The sequence below is a fragment of the Ceratotherium simum genome, chromosome 1, assembly GCF_057802395.1.
Source record: "Ceratotherium simum simum isolate JZ-2026a chromosome 1, ASM5780239v1, whole genome shotgun sequence".
In the NCBI taxonomy this organism is placed as follows: domain Eukaryota; kingdom Metazoa; phylum Chordata; class Mammalia; order Perissodactyla; family Rhinocerotidae; genus Ceratotherium; species Ceratotherium simum.
This window is the reverse complement of record NC_141900.1, coordinates 6,773,972-6,792,913: the sequence shown is the minus strand read 5'-3', so window position 1 is coordinate 6,792,913 and position 18,942 is coordinate 6,773,972. Positions and strand designations below refer to the sequence as shown.

Sequence of the window (18,942 nt, the reverse complement as noted above, 5' to 3'; positions counted from 1 at the left end):
CTCATCGGCAGCCATGCTGTGGCAGTGACCCACGTACAAAATAGAGGAAGATTGGCACAAATGTTAGCTCAGGGTGAATCCTCCTTAGCAAAAAAAATAAATAAATAAAAAGGTAAATCACCTCTCTCTACTCCTTGATCTCTTTTCCTCCAAAGATTTTCTCCACTCCCAATTCACTCACTACTTCCAAGACAACTTTTCACACGTTTTCTTCCCTCTTCTAACTTCTCAACTGGTAACCTTGCCTTGGGTTTATAGAAACCAACTTGTCTGTCCACCTGTTTCTTTCACCCACCTGTGTCTGGACCTACCTGCCTACCTTCCTGGCCATTCAGCAGACATGCCCCTGCATCTTTCTAAGGCCACCCCTCCTTTCACGGCCAGCCTCTTTGCCTTCTCAGGGACACGGCTCCTGTAGTCACCCCGTTTCTTTCCTCCATAGTCAGTTTTGTCTTCATTCGTGGATCATTCCCATCAATATCCAAATAAGCCTTAACATATCTCATCTAAGTGAAACTCCCTCTGCCCACATTCCTCTCCAGCTGCTGCTCCATTTCTCTGCTGCTTTTTTTTATTTTATAATTTTATTTATTTATTTATTTATTTCCCCCAAAGCCCCAGTGGATAGTCGTATGTCATAGCTGCACATCCTTCTAGTTGCTGTATGTGGGACGCGGCCTCAGCATGGCCGGAGAAGCGGTGCGTCGGTGCGCGCCCGGGATCCGAACCCGGGCCGCCAGCAGCGGAGCGCACGCACCTGACTGCTAAGCCACGGGCCGGCCCCCTGCTGCTTTCTTGGCAGAAGTCTCTGGGCCAGCAGTTTGACTCACTGTCTCTACTTTTCATTTCCTGGTCTGCCCTTAGCCCTTCCTAGTTGGACTTTTGGTTCCACTAGTTGCCTGAAATGAATCTTATCAAGGGGACTTGTGACCTACCTCTGGTCTAAGCCAGTGGTCAGTTTTTGGTGGCATCTTCGATGGCATCTCAGCAGCATTTGGCGCAGTCTTACTTTCTGCACTACTTGCTTCTCTAAGCTTCCTTGCCCCCTGCTTTCATCCCCTCATCTCTGCTCCTTATCCCCTCTCTCCCCCAGACCACTGGCATTTGGAGGACCCCACAGTCCTGCCTTGGCCTCCTCTATTCTCTAGCAGTGCGCTCTCCCTAAGTGATTCATCTGGACCCCTGGCGTTAGATGCCGTCTGTGTTCTCGTGAGTCTCGCTTTCACATCAATCCTGGAACCTCTTCACTGCTGAGAGAAGCTCCACATCTTCCCTTCTCTGCGCTCGCTCCCTGGTGGTCCCAGCCACTCTCAACTTTCCATCCCATCCGAATGCTGAAAACCCCAGGTTTGTGTTCTCGTCCGACCTCTTCTCCAAGCTGCAGACTCATGATTTTAGACACCGACTTGGCTTTTCCACGTGAAGGTCCAAAAGGTGTTTCAAACTCAATGCGTCCAAACTCAGCTTCTGATCCCCCTGTCAAAGCCTGTTCCTTCCATGAAGTCCCTCAGTGAGTGTCAGCTCAGCCCCCAGCTGTGCAGTCCAAATCCCCGAATCCCTTCCTTACCCCTCTTCCTGCTACTTCCACACCATTGGCAACTCTGCCCAGAGTTGGATGACCTGTCATGGCTCCTCTGCTGGGACCTGATCTGACCTTCCTTCCTTCCCGGTGTTATTACATAAACCCCCTAATTCAACTGGTCTCCCAGGTTCTGCCCCTACCCAGTGTGTGTTCCGACATAGGCCCAGAGTAACCCTTTTAAAATCATCTGTCAGCCCCTGGTCTCTTTTATGCAGTGACTTTGCCTTTCAGGGTCAAAGCCAGAGTCCTCCTGGCCCCCTGCAAGGACCTCCTTCCAACCCCTGCTGAGCTTTTCTCTTCTCCTTCCAGCATCTGATACTCGAGATTACGCGTCTCTGCTTGTTGTCGTCTCCCCAACTCAAGTGAAGTCGTGAGGTTGGGATTTATTCTAGGAGCCATAGCCCAGCACCTGGGTGCCTGGCATGGAGAAGGTGCCCAAAGAACATCTGCTGAATGAATGACGGTGGTCCAACAGCCCACCCCACCCCCGTGCAGGTAGACCTGAAATATCTGGACAAGTTTCAACCAGTCTAAAGTATTTTTTAAAATTGTAGATTCCATGTTAGAGTTAACGTTTCATATCGTTTGATCACTACTGCAAAACAGATTTTTTTTTTTTTTCATTACTCATGGAAATCCTGCTTATAATCCTGTAGCACTGATCTGCTCTCCAGGATACAGTGTTGTGATTGGATTGTGTCACATCTCTGTGACACGATTTCCATCTAGAAGCTGATAGATCTTCAGTGGATTTTGTTTGCTTTGCTGAGGCTCTTGGGATTCCTCCTAATGCCAAGAGAGAGACCCTTGTGCTTTTCATGCCTAAATGGGCTCTCTTACATTAATAGGCATATTTCTTTTTATGCTCTACTCACTCTGTACCTTTTTAATCCATGGAGCTTTATTTAGACCCATTCATACATGCCCAAGGTTGCTGACTTATGGCCTGGATGAGTGAAGGAGCTGTGGGCCTGGTTCTAGAGCCATGTTCCACTCACCCCACTGGCCTGGCAGGGAGGGAACTGTGCCCATGGCAGCTCTCCGTGCTTGAGACCAGGATTGGCCTTTGGATCTTTATTCTAGTTGATCTGAGAGCCAGCCCCTCCCTAGGAGAAAAAGGCCTCCACTAAAGTGAGTGCATTTGAGAGGCACGCTTTTCCCCACGGGTGTGTGTGTTGACCCGTCCTCCTCGCACCCTCGTCCCTCTCTCTCCAGAGAAGCCAGTTCTTTCACTCAGAGCCAGACAGTTGGCAGACTCTGAACACTGAAAGCGGAGTTGAGAGTTGGGACTAAGTTGGCCATGACTTATTACCAAATCATCTATGCCCAGCCAGGAGACCAAAAAGAACCTCTAATTTTTAAAAATTATAAAAGTAATAAATTCTCATAGTAAAAGCAAAAAGTGAAACTTCAACAGTATAAGAAGTTATACGATGAAAAGTCCGATCCCCTTCCTCCTCAGTTCCCAGCTCTGGTCTTGCTCTGCAGAGCTGAGTGGTGTGGGCAGTGTCTTGTCTGCATTGTCCCAGAAGTCATGTGCATTATCGCATTCACCCCAGAAGCTTTGTGGTGCTCCATTGCATGGAGGGACCATAATTTATTTCATCAAATCCCCTTTTGATGAACAGTTCCGTCGTTTGCAGTTCTTTCTTGTTGTAAATGGAGTGGAAACGAACATTCTTGTATGTAGGTCTTTGGTCATTTAGTGGGTGGGAAGGTTGGTGGGTATAGATAGATACACAGACATACAGATGATAGGTAGACAGATAGATTCCTAGCACTGTAATTGGTGGATTAAAAGACTTATGTATTTATGACTATATGTACGTGTATATAAAATTGATTTTTATAGCTATTGTCAAAGGGCTGTGTTTCCCTTATAATAAAATGTGAAGGCACCAGGGCCTGGCTCTTCTCCTGTTTAAGGTGCAGAATGATCTGGGACAGGTGTCTGGTACCGCTGGCCCCTGAGTGGCAGTGCGAAGTCACTTTCCCCAGTGATGAAGGCAGACTCCCAGGCAATCCATCATTTTCATTGGCTGTTTCTGTAGCTTCAAGAAACTCTAGAAGATGTTTACTGAGCTGTCTGGGAGCACGGGGGCAGACCTGAAGAGAGGTCTGCTGCAGGGCCTCGCTTGTTCATCCACCCTGGAGACCTCTGAATCCGAGACCCCAGCGCCTGGAGGGGGGGTAAGGTGTGCACTGTCCCTTTCAGGTACTGACTCTTTTTGGTGTTGGACCTTCTGAGCTCGTGTTGAGTAGTAGCACCTTTTGTTTTCCTGGTTTTAGAGCAGTTATGCCGACTGCAGGGTTTTGACTTAGTTTCTTCCTGCCGATCTGTGGTCTAACGTGAACAGAACTGAGGAGCCCTGCTCGTCCGACAGACGTAGCTGTGGGGCAGGCTGGACGTCCAGCTGTCGTCTCAGCTGGGAAATTTTGCCTGATTTTTAGTTCTGAAAAAGCAGCAGCCTGGGAGGTTAAGTGGTGCCAGTGAATATGTTCTACTTTTTAAAAGAAAACAATAATTACTGTGACTAACTCTCGAGAGTTATCAGTATGTTTGTAATTATGTTATCTCACTTTAATGGTGTGTAAGCTGAAATTCCAAAAAATAAAGTGTTGTGGGTAGTATCAAGATTCTTAGTAAAAACTACATTCATAACAGATGTATTTTGGAGATGAATTGGGATTTTGTGGGTGAAAATTATATCTACAGATACATATTCTTGACTATTGTATGTGAGTAAACATGTAGCCCTCAGCGGCAGCCCCGTCTGTGAGATTTTGATCATGGCTCTCATTTCTACATTGCCCAGGCCTCGAGAAGGGTCTGAAATGATAATCCTTTTTTTTTATCTCTTTGCCATTCGGGACTCTCTCTCAGCTCCTCAAATTTCACTTTTTCTAAACTTCCAGTAAATCTGCCAGTCTGCCTTCACCAGTGGCTCTGCCCATTCCCTTCCCCATCCAGCTGTCTGTTATTTTCCCAGGTTTCTTTGGTTCCTTCCCTACAGCTGTGTGCCCCACTGTCCCATCCCACCCCTGGAAGGCTGGGGCTTCGTCAGACAGGACAGCTGTGCTGGCCAGGCGGCCGGGGCCAGGGGTCTGAGCAGTGGCTGAGGATGTGCTCTCGCTGCTGTGGTGCTGCTGCTCCCGGGGCACAGCTGGCCTTACAGAGGCTCCTCTGCCCCAAAATGACAAGAAGACCTGCCCTGCTTACTTGTGCTCAGCAAGACTTTTTCTGAAACCAGATGACCATAAATAAATTACACACTTTGAGATAAGACGTGAAGCATAAATTGTCCTGAGAAAGATAACACATTGGCTTAAAGGTAGACTCCTTTTACTTAGGAGGTTCAGATTGTTTGGGGTGAGGGGGGAGCTGCTTTCGACTGAGTTGATCCACAGATACAAGAGGGAGGGAGAAGGCGATGGGTGGGGAGGTGCCAAGTCACTTCCTATCTCGAAATCCTATGGTGTAGCCACTGAGTAAAGAGTGCAGGAAGTGGGCCCCTGTGCTGGTCAGCTTTGTGGGACCTCCCTGGGCAGGTGCAGAAGCACACCTATATGGGGCCCATTTCCAGGGCTGACCTAACAGAGGGCCACCTTCGCACTTAGGGTATTTTGCTCAGCCCCTGCTGTGACTGATCCACCTGGTACCTGCGTATTGTGGATCTTAAATATCCTGGATAGTGAAGACAGAGGCTTAATGGAAAAGGGAGAGAGGCGCTCTTGGTGAAGATGGCGGTGAAACAAGTCCCTCTCACTGTCATCTTTGTGATTTCCGTCCTGTAGGTGAGGGTTGACGGTGTGATAAAACACAGTGAAATGGTGAGCGAAAGGAGTGGCCCACATTCTGTTATTTTCACACAATGCAATTTTTTAAACTTTTATTTTGAAATAATTTCAAATCTATAGAGAAGTTACAGTAATAATACAAAGAACTCGTGTAGATCCTTTACCTTGGTTCCCTAATATTAACATTTTGTCACGTTATAAATCATTTTCACCGCCCCTGCATATACGTACAGAGAGAGATACATATACACATACGTATATATTTAGATACGCATATACCATTACTCTTTTCTCTGAACCATCTGAGATTAATTTGTGGACATCAAGTCCTTTCTTTACCCCTAAATACTTAAGTGCCTGTTTCCTAAAAAGAGGGAGCATAGCACAGTACAGTTACCCAAATCAGGAGAGTTAATGTTGACAAAGGGCAAGTATCCAGTAGACAGACCATGTTCGGATTCCCCAGTTGTCCCTGTGGTGTCCTTTCTGGCATTCTTTCTTTCTGGTCCGTGACGCGGACAGAACCACCGTCTGCACTAGTTCCGCGGTCTCTCTCCTCCTTTCGTGTGGAGCACTCCTTGGCCTTTCCACGCCTCTCGTGACGCAGGCAGTTATTGAAGGACCCACTTAGGTTTGTGGGGAGTCTCCTCGGGGTCCCGTCAGCCTGTACGCGGGGGGAAGACCACAGAAAGGGAGGCTGTGTCCTTTGGCCTTCACTTCAGGAAGCTCGTGACGTTGGTTTGTCCAGTTATTGCTGATGTTGAAATTTATTACTCAGTTAAGAGGTTGTTGTCTGCTCAGTTTCTCTATGTAAAGTGACTGTATTTTCCTTTGTAATTAAGAAGTAGTTTGAAGGAAGATAACATGAGACTGTGTCCGTATGCGTCTCTCTATCAGTCTTTCACTGACTGGTTTTGTGATGTGTTGATGATTCCTGTCTGGTTTTTCTAGCTCCATTGTTGTGCACTTACTAGTTGGCCTTTTGCTGTAAGGAAGAGCGTTTCCTTCTCTCCCCCTTGTTCATGTACATGTTGTTTATTTGTCGGTAAGGACACATTAATTATTATTTTATTCCATGCTTACAGTCACTACTGTCATTGTTGGTTTTGATGCTCACGTTGTCCCAGTGGGACTGGTAGAAGCCCCTTTCAGGCTGGTTCCTATTTTCTTGGACATGCCCCCATCAAAGTACTTCCTTGCTTCCTAGCACGAGATTTCCCATGCTCTGCAATCAGCATTATTGATATTTGGGACTGGATAATCCTTTGTTGTGGGAGCTGTCCCTTGCACTGTACGATGTTTAGCAGCATCTCTGACCTCTGTCCACAGGAAGCCGTTAGTGGTCTCTACCCCCACATACACACCAGTTGTAACAACCAAAATGTCTCAGACATTGCCAAATGTCCCTTGGGGGACAAAATCCAGCCTCCCCAAGGCCCCATTGGGAACCACTGGGAGAGTGAAGGAGTATTGCTTTCTTTACTGAATTTTATGATCAGTAAGAGAAAGGTTGGTTCAATTCTTCAAATAGGTTAGGCAGGAAAAGTCTTACAATATGCCTTATTTCTTCTAGCAATACAAGGATAAAAGGGACCCAAGGAATGTTTAGGCCTTTCTCTATGAAGAATTTAGAACCTACACAGAGTAGACAGAGTCGAGTGATGAACCCCGACGTGCCCCTCGCCCAGCCCCACAACCATCACCTCCAGCCACACCCCATTGACTTCTCCTTTATGTGTTGTTTTGACAAAGGTCTCATGTAACAATATCATTTATTTGTAAATATTTTAGTATGTTTCTATAAAAGTTCATGAGTTTTTTTTACCAGAACTTTAATACCATATTATAACTAATTCCTTAATATCATTAAAAAAATCCACTATTCAGATAGGATTTGCATTTAACCTGCACGTGTACATCCCTAGTGCAGTGAGTTCCACTGACACACGTTGCCGCTCCAGGAAGGGCTTGGCTTCAGGAGCGTGCTTCCTCTGTAGGCTCCAATCGCAAAGGAAAGGCCCAGCTCTGGGTGTACTGTAGGCTTCAGCCTGTTATTCATGCTGCAGGGGTACCTGCCCACCAAAAGCTGCACTTGCCCCCAACAGAACTGTAAACAACCCGAGTCAGTAGGGCTTTGGGATCATCTGGTCAACCTCTGCTCTGAGACAGAGAGCTGTCTGTAGAGCCACGATGGACGGGGGGGCGTGATGGGGCCTCTTCCTTTGCTCAAGAACCGTCACTGCCTCGCTCACTATGGGCTTTAGCTTCTTTGAATACAAAACAAACTCCTCATTACTGGATTTTCAGCTATTTAAACCCGAAACAGTTTAAAGCCGCTTAGAAGTGTATGGAGCAGAAGTGTAGGATGAGCTCTTTCTGCCTGGGCACACAGTCTTCCTGAGTTGGCACTGCGGGGATCTTGATCCCGGAGCTCATGTTGAGGCTTATCTTTTAGGCAGGTAATGCCCCCAGAAGGAGAAGGCAAGTCAGATGAGTCTGTCTGGAATGATCACTTATTGAGTGTTTACTCTGCAATAGGGACTTCTGTGCGTCACCTTGTGTGACACCCGATGTAAGCCTATGCTACAGCCCCCCGTTTTGGCGTTGAGGACGTCAGCAGTCAGAAATGGGTGGCTCATGCTGCAGGTGGTGAGCGGAGTTTGAATCCAGGACTGGCAGGTTCTACAGTCCGTGTTCTCACTGTTGAGCCAGAAATTCTCTCCATAATTGATGCTTTTAGACAATTTTGGGTGTGGGCAGTGGGGAAACCGGGTATATTCAGGGGAATGGGGACTGCACAGAGAATGTGCTTGATAAATGTTAAGTGAGGAATTCAAAGATGCTAAATGGACTTGCCCACAGTTCCATCTCGTCCCTTAACAAATTCAATTTTAAGGAATAGTATTCTACCAAAAACATTATCAGGCAGTCATCACTCTTCTTGGAAATGTTTCCCTTCTTAGAGATGTATTTTAATAAAGCTTGCTGTAGACATTATCCTAAGAAAATAATTAAACACACACTAAGACTCATGTACAAAGATATGCCAAGCAGCACTGTTGATAAGAATGAAAACTAGAAGCCTGTCTAATGGACAGCATTGGGAAATACGTCATGTTTGATACAACAATGTGAAGAAATGCCTTAAAGGCATTAAAACTTGAAAGAAACAATGACCCGGGAGATGTTTATGGTGTAACGTGAAGCTACACAAGCCTGATTGCAAAACCCTCTGTGCCGTATGATCCCAGGTATGCCAGTATGTCTATTTATAAATAGATGTGCAAAAGAATACTAGAAGGGCATAGTCTAGGATTTTAATAGTGAATCCGGGAATGGTCAGTGGTTATCAGGTTTTTTTCCTTTGTCCCTTGTTGTATTTTCCAAATAGGTTACAATGAAAACTTATTTTTATAATAAAAAGCTAATATATGTGTCTGTATGTGTTTGTGTGTGGGGGTATGCATGTGTATATGTTTGTGTGTATTTGTGCATATGTACGGATCAAGAGTTTCCACCTTACGTGGTCCTGCCTGCTCACGACTTCGCACGTCCTGGGAGCTGCTGTCGTTGTCCTTACAGAAAAGAGTGTGAGGACCCCCGCGCCTACTCCACCCTGAATAAAGTCCTTTTCCTTTTGTGTTCTAAATTAACCGCCCTTCACAGCTCTCGTGACTGTGCCCTTGTTGTGCTGCTGGGGGAGGGCAGACAGGACATCTGTCACACTTTGAGGCACTCTTCACAGAGACTCGGGTACCCTCAGCATGCTCCCGACAGCCCCAGCGCCTAATACCTGGTCCTGGAAACTAGAGGGGAGCCTTGCAGGCAACAGCCTCTTGGTGTAGGGCTGAGGGAAGTTCTGAAGAGTCGCCAGCAAGACATTGCTGCAGAGTAGAAGAAGCTGTGGTTTCTAATGGAGGCCACGGCCGGATTTTTTTTGACAAGGGAAAAAAGGCTCAAGTGTAGTAAAAGTGGTGCAAGCAACTTGTCCCCAGGGTTCTCTCACCCAGCAGACAACCAGGTGAGCAGGGCAGAACCACGCATAATGAACAAGCTGTGACCCTGCTTTCCAGGAGCTCCCAGAGAAGGAAAGGCAAACAGACGTTCCCATGACAACAACAATGCGCCCTCTTGATTGGCAGGGACCTGGTGAGGGGCCCACGGAGTAGCCTTGCAGACTAGGTGGTGTCATGCCTGTGTTACGTACTAGGAAACGGATGCCCAAAGAACTGCGTGTACCTTCCCTCAGCTCTATAGAGTTGAGATCTGGCAAAACTGAGAATGGAAGACTCCAGAGGCTCTGCCCTGCCCGTACCACACACATACTTTCTGTCCATCTACAGGAAAAAATAATTAAGTGCAGTAAAATACCTATATGAGTAGGCAGTAGGAAGCAAGAGTCCAAAAGTTAATTCTGATTTGGGAAAACTTCTACCCATACTCTTAGGTATCACGGATGTAGTTAGTGAGACTGCAGAAGAAAAGAGAAATTAAAAATGTTAGATTATCTAGACACCAAATAAGCCAGAGAAAAAATAGGGAATGCTGGCTCTCCTCATAGACTTGAAAATAAATAGATTGAAAAATTCTCTTTCTGGTCCAGTTTTGGGGCAGTGTATGGCTCACGGGCAAGTAAATAAATTCTCACTCAAAATAAATACAGTTGTGTGTTACAGTGTCCTTTTGAAGTTCGGCACCTTCTGGAAGGAGGCATGCTGTGCAGTGCTAAAATGTTTTGCCTTGCAGGAAAGCTGACGTGGTCCCACAATGGCCACCAAATATACCATGAGCCCCCTCCAGGATGTCACCACTGTAAGGGCTACCACACCAGGACATGGCCATTCCACCAGCACGTCCTTCAGTTCCTGGACCCACCACTGTCGTGACCACAGATGATTAAAATGGAAATTTAAATAATTGTTCATAACTCATCTGTAGATCTCCAATATTTATAGCTAAGCAGTCTTTTGAATATCAGTTTCCCTAAAAACTATACTGAATAAGGAGTCAAGTCTGAAAACAAACATTTCTAATTAACTGTAAAGCAAAGTAACTGGGCCCCTTTTGGAATGTTAGCCCCCAAGAACAGCAACTCCGAGAAGACCGTGCACTCTCTTTGGGAAGGTCTGAGGACCCTCAGGCCAGGTCAGCCCTTGCTCAAGATGGCACTGAGCAGAGCACTGGGGTGGACAGTCACTGCCCACAGCCTCTCCTAACCTCATTTCTTGTCTTTGCTCATCTTCAGTCCACCAAAGGAAATCTTTAAAATACCTTTTATTTTTATTTTCTATAAAACGATATCATTTTATAAAACTTGCTTTCTTCAAAATCACAGGCTATACATATTCATTCTAGAAAGGTTCAAAAAATGCAGATGAACAAATTACAATTGAATCTTCCAGATAAGTCTGTCTGTTTGGTATAAAACAGAGGCGTAAAGGCTGCTGGCTTTGAATCTCGTCGCCCGCCTCCTTAGCCGTGAGAACCAGCCCATGAGGGAAGTCCTCCAGGACTCTGAAAACTGTGGTTGACTTGCAAGAACTATTTTGTAAGTTATTTTTAGAACTTTAACTCCTTTATAGAGGATTTATGAGGACTTAAAATATTTTTAATTCTCACTGAAAACTTTAAAATCAATAGATTATACTGAAGATTTTTTGAAAGTAAGTCTGAGTCAGTATAATTGATTATTATGCATGTTCCAATTTCGGTGAATGGGCCGTATAATTGCATGTCACAGCCTCAGGTGTCATTCCTGATATTTCCAAGTCACACCATTAATTTAGAGGAGAACTGAGAAAAATCAGTAGACTTACATTCTCTTTCGCTAAAACAAACCTAGCCTAAGCCTGCTTCTGCCCTGGTCTGAAGTAAATTTAATTTCCTCTGAACTTCCTAGGCCTGCCCAGTTTGGGGCTTTAGGGCACCCCAGAATGAAAAACCTTGTTGTGTAGCTCCTGGGAAGCCTAGACCCCTCCTGGCAGGGAAGCTTCTCCAGTGCTGGGAAGCATCTTGAGAAGAAGAAAGGCAAACAGCCTGATGCCCTGGGTTCAAATACTGATTTCCAGCAGTTTCCATCTCCTTGACACTGGGCAAGCTGTTCTGCCTTCCTGAGACTTCCATTCCTCATCTGGTCAGGGGACAGTGACCTGTGCCTCAGAGGGAGTTAGCATTGGGCCCTGACGTAGCCACTGCGGCCCTCAGAGGTGGTAACCTCCACCTACCTGGGCACAGCTGACTTTCCTGCTTTCCCTCCTGACGGCCCCAGCCAGAACAGGATTCCATCAGCTCTTCCCACGGCCTGTCCTCGGCTGTTTTGTCTCCTTTTTTGTATTGACCCTTCCCCTGTGGACCCTTGGATTACAACCTGGCTTCTTCCAGTATTTACAAGAATACTACCCCCAGTATTAACAGGAAGCTTTGGGAGTTACTGAAAATTCCAGCCTATATCCTCACTTTGGAAATTGCATTTCAGCAGACCTAAGAGAGCTTTGAAGTAAGAAGTAAGTTGGAGGAAGATGAAGAACTGAGACAAAGCTGGCCCGAGAGCTCCCGGCTCAGCCCCTCCGAGCTCTCTTTGTTTCTTTGTGGGGTTTGCGGGGCCTCCTCTGCTCTGCTCAGTCCGTGCACCCAGAGGCCAGGCTGTCCAGCCAGCAATGTCCTACGCTGCAGACGGCCCGGGGGAGGCAAAGAGCTGCAAGTGCCTCATTTTCTATTTTTACAAGATGATCTCGGCCAAAGTCAAGAGGTCTTCTGAACTCAGTATGAGATTCCCTGAGCCCACAAGTGAGCCAGCAAGGTGTGTCCAGGGCATAAAGCAGGAGTGAGACTGACAGAGAGGTGCCCCTACCGCCTACCTGTTGGGGACCCCGAGACAAAAAGCCGGGCTCCCAGAGTGCAGTTTGGGGCCATGGAGATGATGTAACTTCAGCCGTAATTGTTCTTAACTACCTTCCTTAAGTTTGCAAAGATTTAAGCTCTTGCTTCTCACTCTGTACGATGAATGGATAAGAAGTGACATCAGAGCCTTGGGAGGATGGAACGTTCTATTACCACATCAGGGCTTTTATAACCAGCTGTGGTGCCACGCCACTCAGCAGGCTGGCAAAGCGTTTCTCCCTCACCAACTGTGACAAGAAAGAGCCTCACGCTGTTGACGTGATGATGCCCTCTTATACTGTTTTATTTTTAAAAGCAGTTAGCTACTTAGTTTCCTTTGCTGGGGAAAAGGACATTGAGGAGTCAGGGGTTGAATTTTTCCCACTTAATCTTATTGGTCATGACGTTTACTTTCTCAGAATTGCCAACCTGAGTTGGAAGTGGCCGTCAGGGTCCCGGGCTGCCCACTTCCCTGGCATCTGCCGGCCTTCGGCGGGAGCCTGCTGTGTTCCCCGCTCGAGTTCCATTGGAGCAGACCGCAGGGGCAGGCACTGTGGCTGAGAGCTTTTCAAGAGAGCCTCTCGTTCGCTCGTGCCAGGCCCACACTGTGAGGCCAGTGTGACTTACAGATCCTCATTTTACAGATGAGGAAACTGAGGCACGGGGAGGCTGGGTCATTCAGCCGTGTTCCCACAGCTAGTTAGTGATGAAGCCAGGTTGCGGTCCAGTCTGATTCTAGAGCACCTCAGCAGAACCCCTGCCCTGTGGCAAGGGAGGTCATAAATGATGATGTTATTCCACATGGGGAACGCTGTGCTTTGCACACATCGCTGACTCCCTGAGCAGTGCCCATGGCACAGAAGGGGAAAGTCAGTCTTAGGTGGCTAATAACCTGCCTGAGGTCAGTCACAGAGCCGGGAAGTGGCTGAGCCCGGCTGGCACTGGGGTTGGCATGAGTTCTCCCCCATCCTGACATTACTCAGATCTGTGGGCTCCCCGGACAAGTTATACCCTGGAAAAATACCAGCCTGAAGTAGAGATCTTCCTGCTGTACTGTGAGTTGCGGTGGGACAGAGGCCTTGGCCTGCCTGAGAGAACCTTCTGTGTGCCACCCAGTGCAGGATGCTTGAGCATCTAACTGGGGAGCCACAGCCTGCTCACCAGCAGCCCTTAGCTCAGGGCTGTTGACTGAAGGCTGAGGTAGAAACCCTTCTTTGCTTCCAGAATGAGCCCCCAGCGCTGCGATGTGGTGACTCAAGGGGCAGTTGGCATGGTGCAAAATGCTCCTAGAACTTCTGGCTTTAAAGGCATGGTAACAGGTAGCTGGCTGTTCCGGTAACATTTTCCTTTGTGCCTTAAACATTCATTACAAATACTTTCACCTGTAACTCCAAACATGTACCCAATTTGAGACTGCTGGGCAGTGACTTTCTTGGTTTTCTGTCTTGGGGGTTTGTTTCATCTGTGGTCAGCAGGCCTGGTGAGTTTGGGGAGGTAGCTGGAGAGTGTGTGACAGGGGCAGAACGGGCAGCAGTGTGAGACTCGAGGTCCTGTCACTAGAGCATGTGTCCCTTTGTGCCTGTACCTGCCACAGGCCTGCAGCGGAATCCCAGCTTCCCGCCACCCTGCCCCCGGCAGGTCCCGCCAGCCTGGTGGTCTCTGGGAATCGGAATGCCATGGACGTGGCCACATTACAAACATATCTTAGCTGTTAATATTCAGACTGTATAGAGACCTTTGGGAGGACGGCCATGGGGCCACAGGGGCCATAGAGAGGTGAGGAGAGAGTTTAAAGAAAAAGGCCGGGGGGGCTGAAAGAAGATTAAAGACTGGAGCCACAGCTGACTTGGGGCAGGAAATGTGATAAATGGACTTGAAGAGTATGTTTACACTTCGACATAGTTTAAATTTCCTAGAGAAGACAATGTTCATTGTAATCCCAGATAAACTCGTTTAGAAACTTAGGAAAGAAGGAAACTTAGGAACACGCTGATTTTGGTAGTTGAAAGCATGAGACTATGCCTCTATGTATGGAAGACATGGTTGATACTATAGGTAGCCCATTTATATGGAATTGTATGAATTCACTTTTTCTAAATTTGTTTTTCTTTATGTTAATGTATTTTCTTAAAAAAGTGTTTACCTGTAGATCAGAGACATATTTTGTTTAAATTAAATTTAGTTTTATAGATTCAGTCCTCTCGGCTCTATTTGAATATTTAATTTGTTTTATAGAAGTATAACTCTCATTGAGTGAAACGTAAATTTCAGAAAATAGGTGGGTGGATTTTTTTTAAAGCGAATGTGAGTTGAAAGCTGGTCCATAAGTCCTGTTCTAGTGCTGGCGGGATTTCTCCTGACTGGGGGCTGGCTGAGAGGCGGCAGGCAGGGGTGGTGACCCCGCCCACCTGGAGAGCTCTGTCCCCTCCAGCTGTTGTCGGCCAAGCCTCTGAACTCAGAGCTCAGGGCTTGGGTGCACCTTAACTGCTTCCTGGCCAGGAGCTGGGGGATGGTTGGGGGCAGTCCTTATGGGATGGTGCCATCCCATGGGCTTCATGCTGGCAACTCACTCTCTCCTGCCAGACTGCTCCCAGTGGAAACAGATGTTCAGACAAAGTAAGCACTTGGTCACAAACACAAGAAAGGTGACTGAGAGAGTGCGGGAGAGCTAGAGCCAGTTTATACGACCAGCTGACACCCACAGGCCACAGGGAGCTCCAGCTCCAAAGTTGCGACTGACCACATGAGGTGCAGGGACAGAGATTTCCAAGAGGTTTGGCAGACGGGCCTGACTTCAGAGAACACAAGTGCTCAGGCTCTGGGCGTCCTGCTTGTTATTTCACCAGCACGGGAGAAAATTAGCAGAGATTTTTCTGGCATATTGGTCTGAGCGTTGTGTTGCTGTCGTGTTGTCATCACTTCCACCTCGGAGGGCGCGCACACTTCTGAAGTGGGGAGCCTGAGGGGGAGCGATTGCATCAGGCCCAGGGAGGGACCTGATTGGTCTGCCCAGCATGGCTTGATTCACTACCTAGAGGACGAGCCTGAGGCAGCCTCGGAGCAGCTTCCCTGCCTGCCTGGACACAGCCTGCCCACCAGGCTCTTCGGTCCCACCGCCAGCCATTGGTGGGTCAGCTCCCAGAGGGGTCCCCAGCCTGCCAGGGACAGTGGGAAGAGGCCAGGAAGTAACTCCCTTTCAGGAGGCAATCTTGATTTAAAATGCCGACTTGTTCCTCTGACTGCTTTTTCCACGCTGTGGAGGTAAGATTTTTTTTAAAGCATCTGGCATTCCTCTAAAGGTGGCATCACTCTCAGTTCAGTAGCTAGGCAGAGGGGCAGGGTCTATTGATGATCCTCTGGATTTCTACTGGATTGTCCCCTGGCCTGGGGTCTGTTCATATTTGAACCGTTCCAGGAAAATGAAGCTTGCTTGTAATTTTGTAGGAGGAAGGGGCCAAAGAATTTTGTGACTGTATTCTTACTATGCCCTTCTTTTTAATATTTTAAATTTCAGCATATTCGTATTAAATTCTCTCAACTTCTTCCTAAGCCTGAGTGAACATGAGATGGGTGGGATGTGCCAGGGCAGTGGTTGCTGGCCACTACACCCTGGACCCTAGGAGTGGAGAGCAGGTTGAGTCACCACAAGTTAGGATTTCTGTTGCTTCCTTTGTTTTCACAATTGGTTCACCTGTAAAGTGTCCAACCCCAAGACTCCGAGACCACCAGCAGTAGTTTAAATGAATTCTGTCACTTCCCAAGGCAAGTTGTTGAGAAGCAGCTTGTACACTCTCCTCTGGCCATGCTCTGTGTCCCCTCAGGTGTCCTGGGCATTTTAAGAACGTCCTGTTGTAACCCTACGTGCTCTGCCCTGTCCGAGGTGGGAGAGGGCAAGAGGGAGGGAAGGCCGATGGTGCTCGTCCTGCATGCCAGCTGCGGGCAGTCACCTGCTGCCTGGGAGAACAGTGACGCCTGTGTTGGAGCACTGCTCTCTCGACTTTTTCTGTTTTATTTTGTTTCAGTTTTTATTTCTTGAAAACCCAGAGTTGTTCATCTGTAAGTGTCCCCTTTATGTGTTGCAGGATGTTAAAGTCTTTAGTGAAGACGGGACGAGCAAAGTGGTGGAGATTCTAGCAGACATGACGGCCAGGGACCTGTGCCAGTTGCTGGTTTACAGAAGTCACTGTGTGGATGACAACAGCTGGACACTAGTGGAGCACCACCCGCACCTGGGATTAGGTAGGGAGCAGCACCTGGGGTGTGCAATCAGATGAAGACTGCAGCTGCCAAATGTGTCACCACAGTGTCCCCTGCCAGTACAGCAGGCAGTCTCTGTGTTGTCCTCCACGCTCCTGCCTCTTCTGTTTCTCTTGAAGTTGCACCTCCCTCCCTCTCACCCCTCGCCACTCGGGAGCTTTCCGAATCTTGCTCTTCGGTGGTTGAAGGAATACCTTCCCAAGGGCTCAGACACAGTGAGAAGGTTCTCCCTGTGATTTAGCTAGAGAACCTGGCTGCAAGAGGCATGTGGGGTTGGGGGAAGGTTGGGGGAAGCCTGGCGGTGCCTTGGGGAGAGTCTGCCACTTGCATGGTGCTGGCGTCACTCTGCAGAGAGCAGCTCTTCCAGCTGACAGGAGTAAGACCATGGTGACAGTCTGTGCAAGGGCACGGGGAGGCCCACGGGGATCAAAGCACACTGTGAAGCAATCTCATCTAAGTTGGAGTCTTACAGTGTCTCTCTGAGCTGGTTTGTAATGCTTTCCACAGAGAGCATGTGTGTGCGTACGTGTGTGTGCACGTGTGTGTGTTGTGCATAGAGAGCAAGAGGATATTTTGAAATATGTACTATTTACAGAACTTACTGAGGTTTTGTTTTCTGTGGGTTTTGTTGTGCTCAGGTGGTCTGTTTCAGGTAAAGAAGCTTTTCAGACGTACGTTCTTACTGAATAAAGTATGATGCTTTCAAAATCCTAGGTGCATATTTAAAACCAGAATTTTCTCTAAATCGACAGCTAACTCTTCGACGTCATGAAGGAGAGAAAAACGACACAGATTGTAATCTTCTTCCCATAGTCGTCGAGTTTTCTCATGAACCTTTCTGAAAGATTAATAAATCGAATTTAAACCTCTAGGTCTGGAATATTCATTTAACCAAATGGCATTCCTTCACCTGCTATATGATCTGAGCTGCCGTGCCGCAGTGTAAATCTGAGCGGGCATCGCTCTGTCACTGTGTCCGAGCTCCCCCGTACCGCTGGACATAACGGTGTGAGTTGAGAGTAGGAGTTGAGAACACTTTCCGATTTCTTCTCATCCCTGTCCATCTCCAGTGTACTGGTGCGTCACCAGAAGCTTTCTCCATTGTCACTGGCAGCCCTCTCCTGCCAGGCGCATTCACTGGTGCCACAGCACAGCGATGGTGACACCACTGTTCTGCAGAGACTGACTGTCAAGCTCCAGTTTGAGATATCCATGAGTGCATCCTACGGTGGTCTGATAGGCCCCCAAAAGCCTCTGTTGACACACGAGTCACTTGGAAATTAAACACTAGTTGGAACCCTGCAGTGTGTTTGTGCACACACACACATATGTATACACACATACATGCATACATACACATATCTACACACACTCATACAGAATTAATTTTAGAAGCATGTCTGCCTAGTTGGACCCAAATATAATGAGTATTGTTGAAAGCCCATTCAAAAGTCTGAATACTCTTTTAATCTGAAAGGAACTATGAAAGGATCTTCTGCAAATATTATCATACATGAATATAATGATACACACTGAGCACATATAAAATGGGTACAGATACACAGAAAAATTTAACATAAGGACCGTTTGAGAAATTTTGATTCCAGTATTTCTTGTGGTAGCACCTGATCTCTAGAACAGCATACAATAGATAAAGAAATTGTACATGTGAAAACTTTGGAAATGATCAACCACATGCAGAACAATTTACGCTGAAGGAGTCGAAAAAGAAATATGCACGTACGCACAGTATTCTTAGGGATGTGATATTTATATGTTTTATTCTTTATTGACCCTCTGAAACCTTCCACTGCACTCAAAGAGCCTCTTGCACTGCTGTCGCTGTATATTCTCTGCCTGTCCTTTTGTTTGTGATGCAAACCTATCAGTTAAATTTTTTTTTAATGGGTTAAGTTGCTATTCACCAGCAGTGGGAGAAGGGAAGGTACAGGACCCCGTTCCACACCACCTGTCGGGGGGCACTGTGCGCGTGCCCTTCAGAGAAGCCCTTGGTGTTTCCGCATTAAATCCCTGAGAATGGGTGTGAGTACACTGGCCTTGTGCAGGTCTTTACTGGGTAACGTTCTGGTGTGTTCCTAGTCCTCCTGGCATATACAGTCAGCGTCTCCTGGTCTCAGGGCAGAGCCATCCAGCCCCACTTCCCCAGGCACAGATAGACGCTTTTAGAAAGTCACTTTCTCTTATGGTATATATTGGGTTGCTGATGGGCACCTGCACATGCACAAGGCTGGTGGCTTGGGCAAAAGGTAGGCACTGCTTGCAGATCCGTAAGGCAGCTATTAAGGCAGATAGTCACCCCAGCCCCCAATAATGGAGAGCATAATTGAGCTAATTCCGATGGCATTTTTAGTCTATGTGTAGCCTCAGAAATTGAGGGTTTCAAAGCACAATTACTATATTGATCT

At 47.3% G+C, this 18,942-nt stretch overlaps 1 protein-coding gene across 11 annotated transcripts in view; it reads left to right on the top strand.

Annotated features, from left to right (window-relative positions):
• Positions 1 to 18,942, top strand: part of GRB10 (growth factor receptor bound protein 10) — a 196,274-nt gene that overhangs the window by 139,889 nt on the left and 37,443 nt on the right. For 10 of the 11 annotated variants that reach the window (XM_087432971.1, XM_087432924.1, XM_087432529.1 and 7 more), the window contains one exon: positions 16,342 to 16,498. In XM_087432971.1, the coding sequence (XP_087289097.1) occupies positions 16,342 to 16,498 (157 nt within the window). Of the gene's footprint in view, positions 1 to 15,405; positions 15,521 to 16,341; positions 16,499 to 18,942 lie in introns of those variants that run through there. The other variant, XM_014793658.2, reaches the window with a different exon arrangement.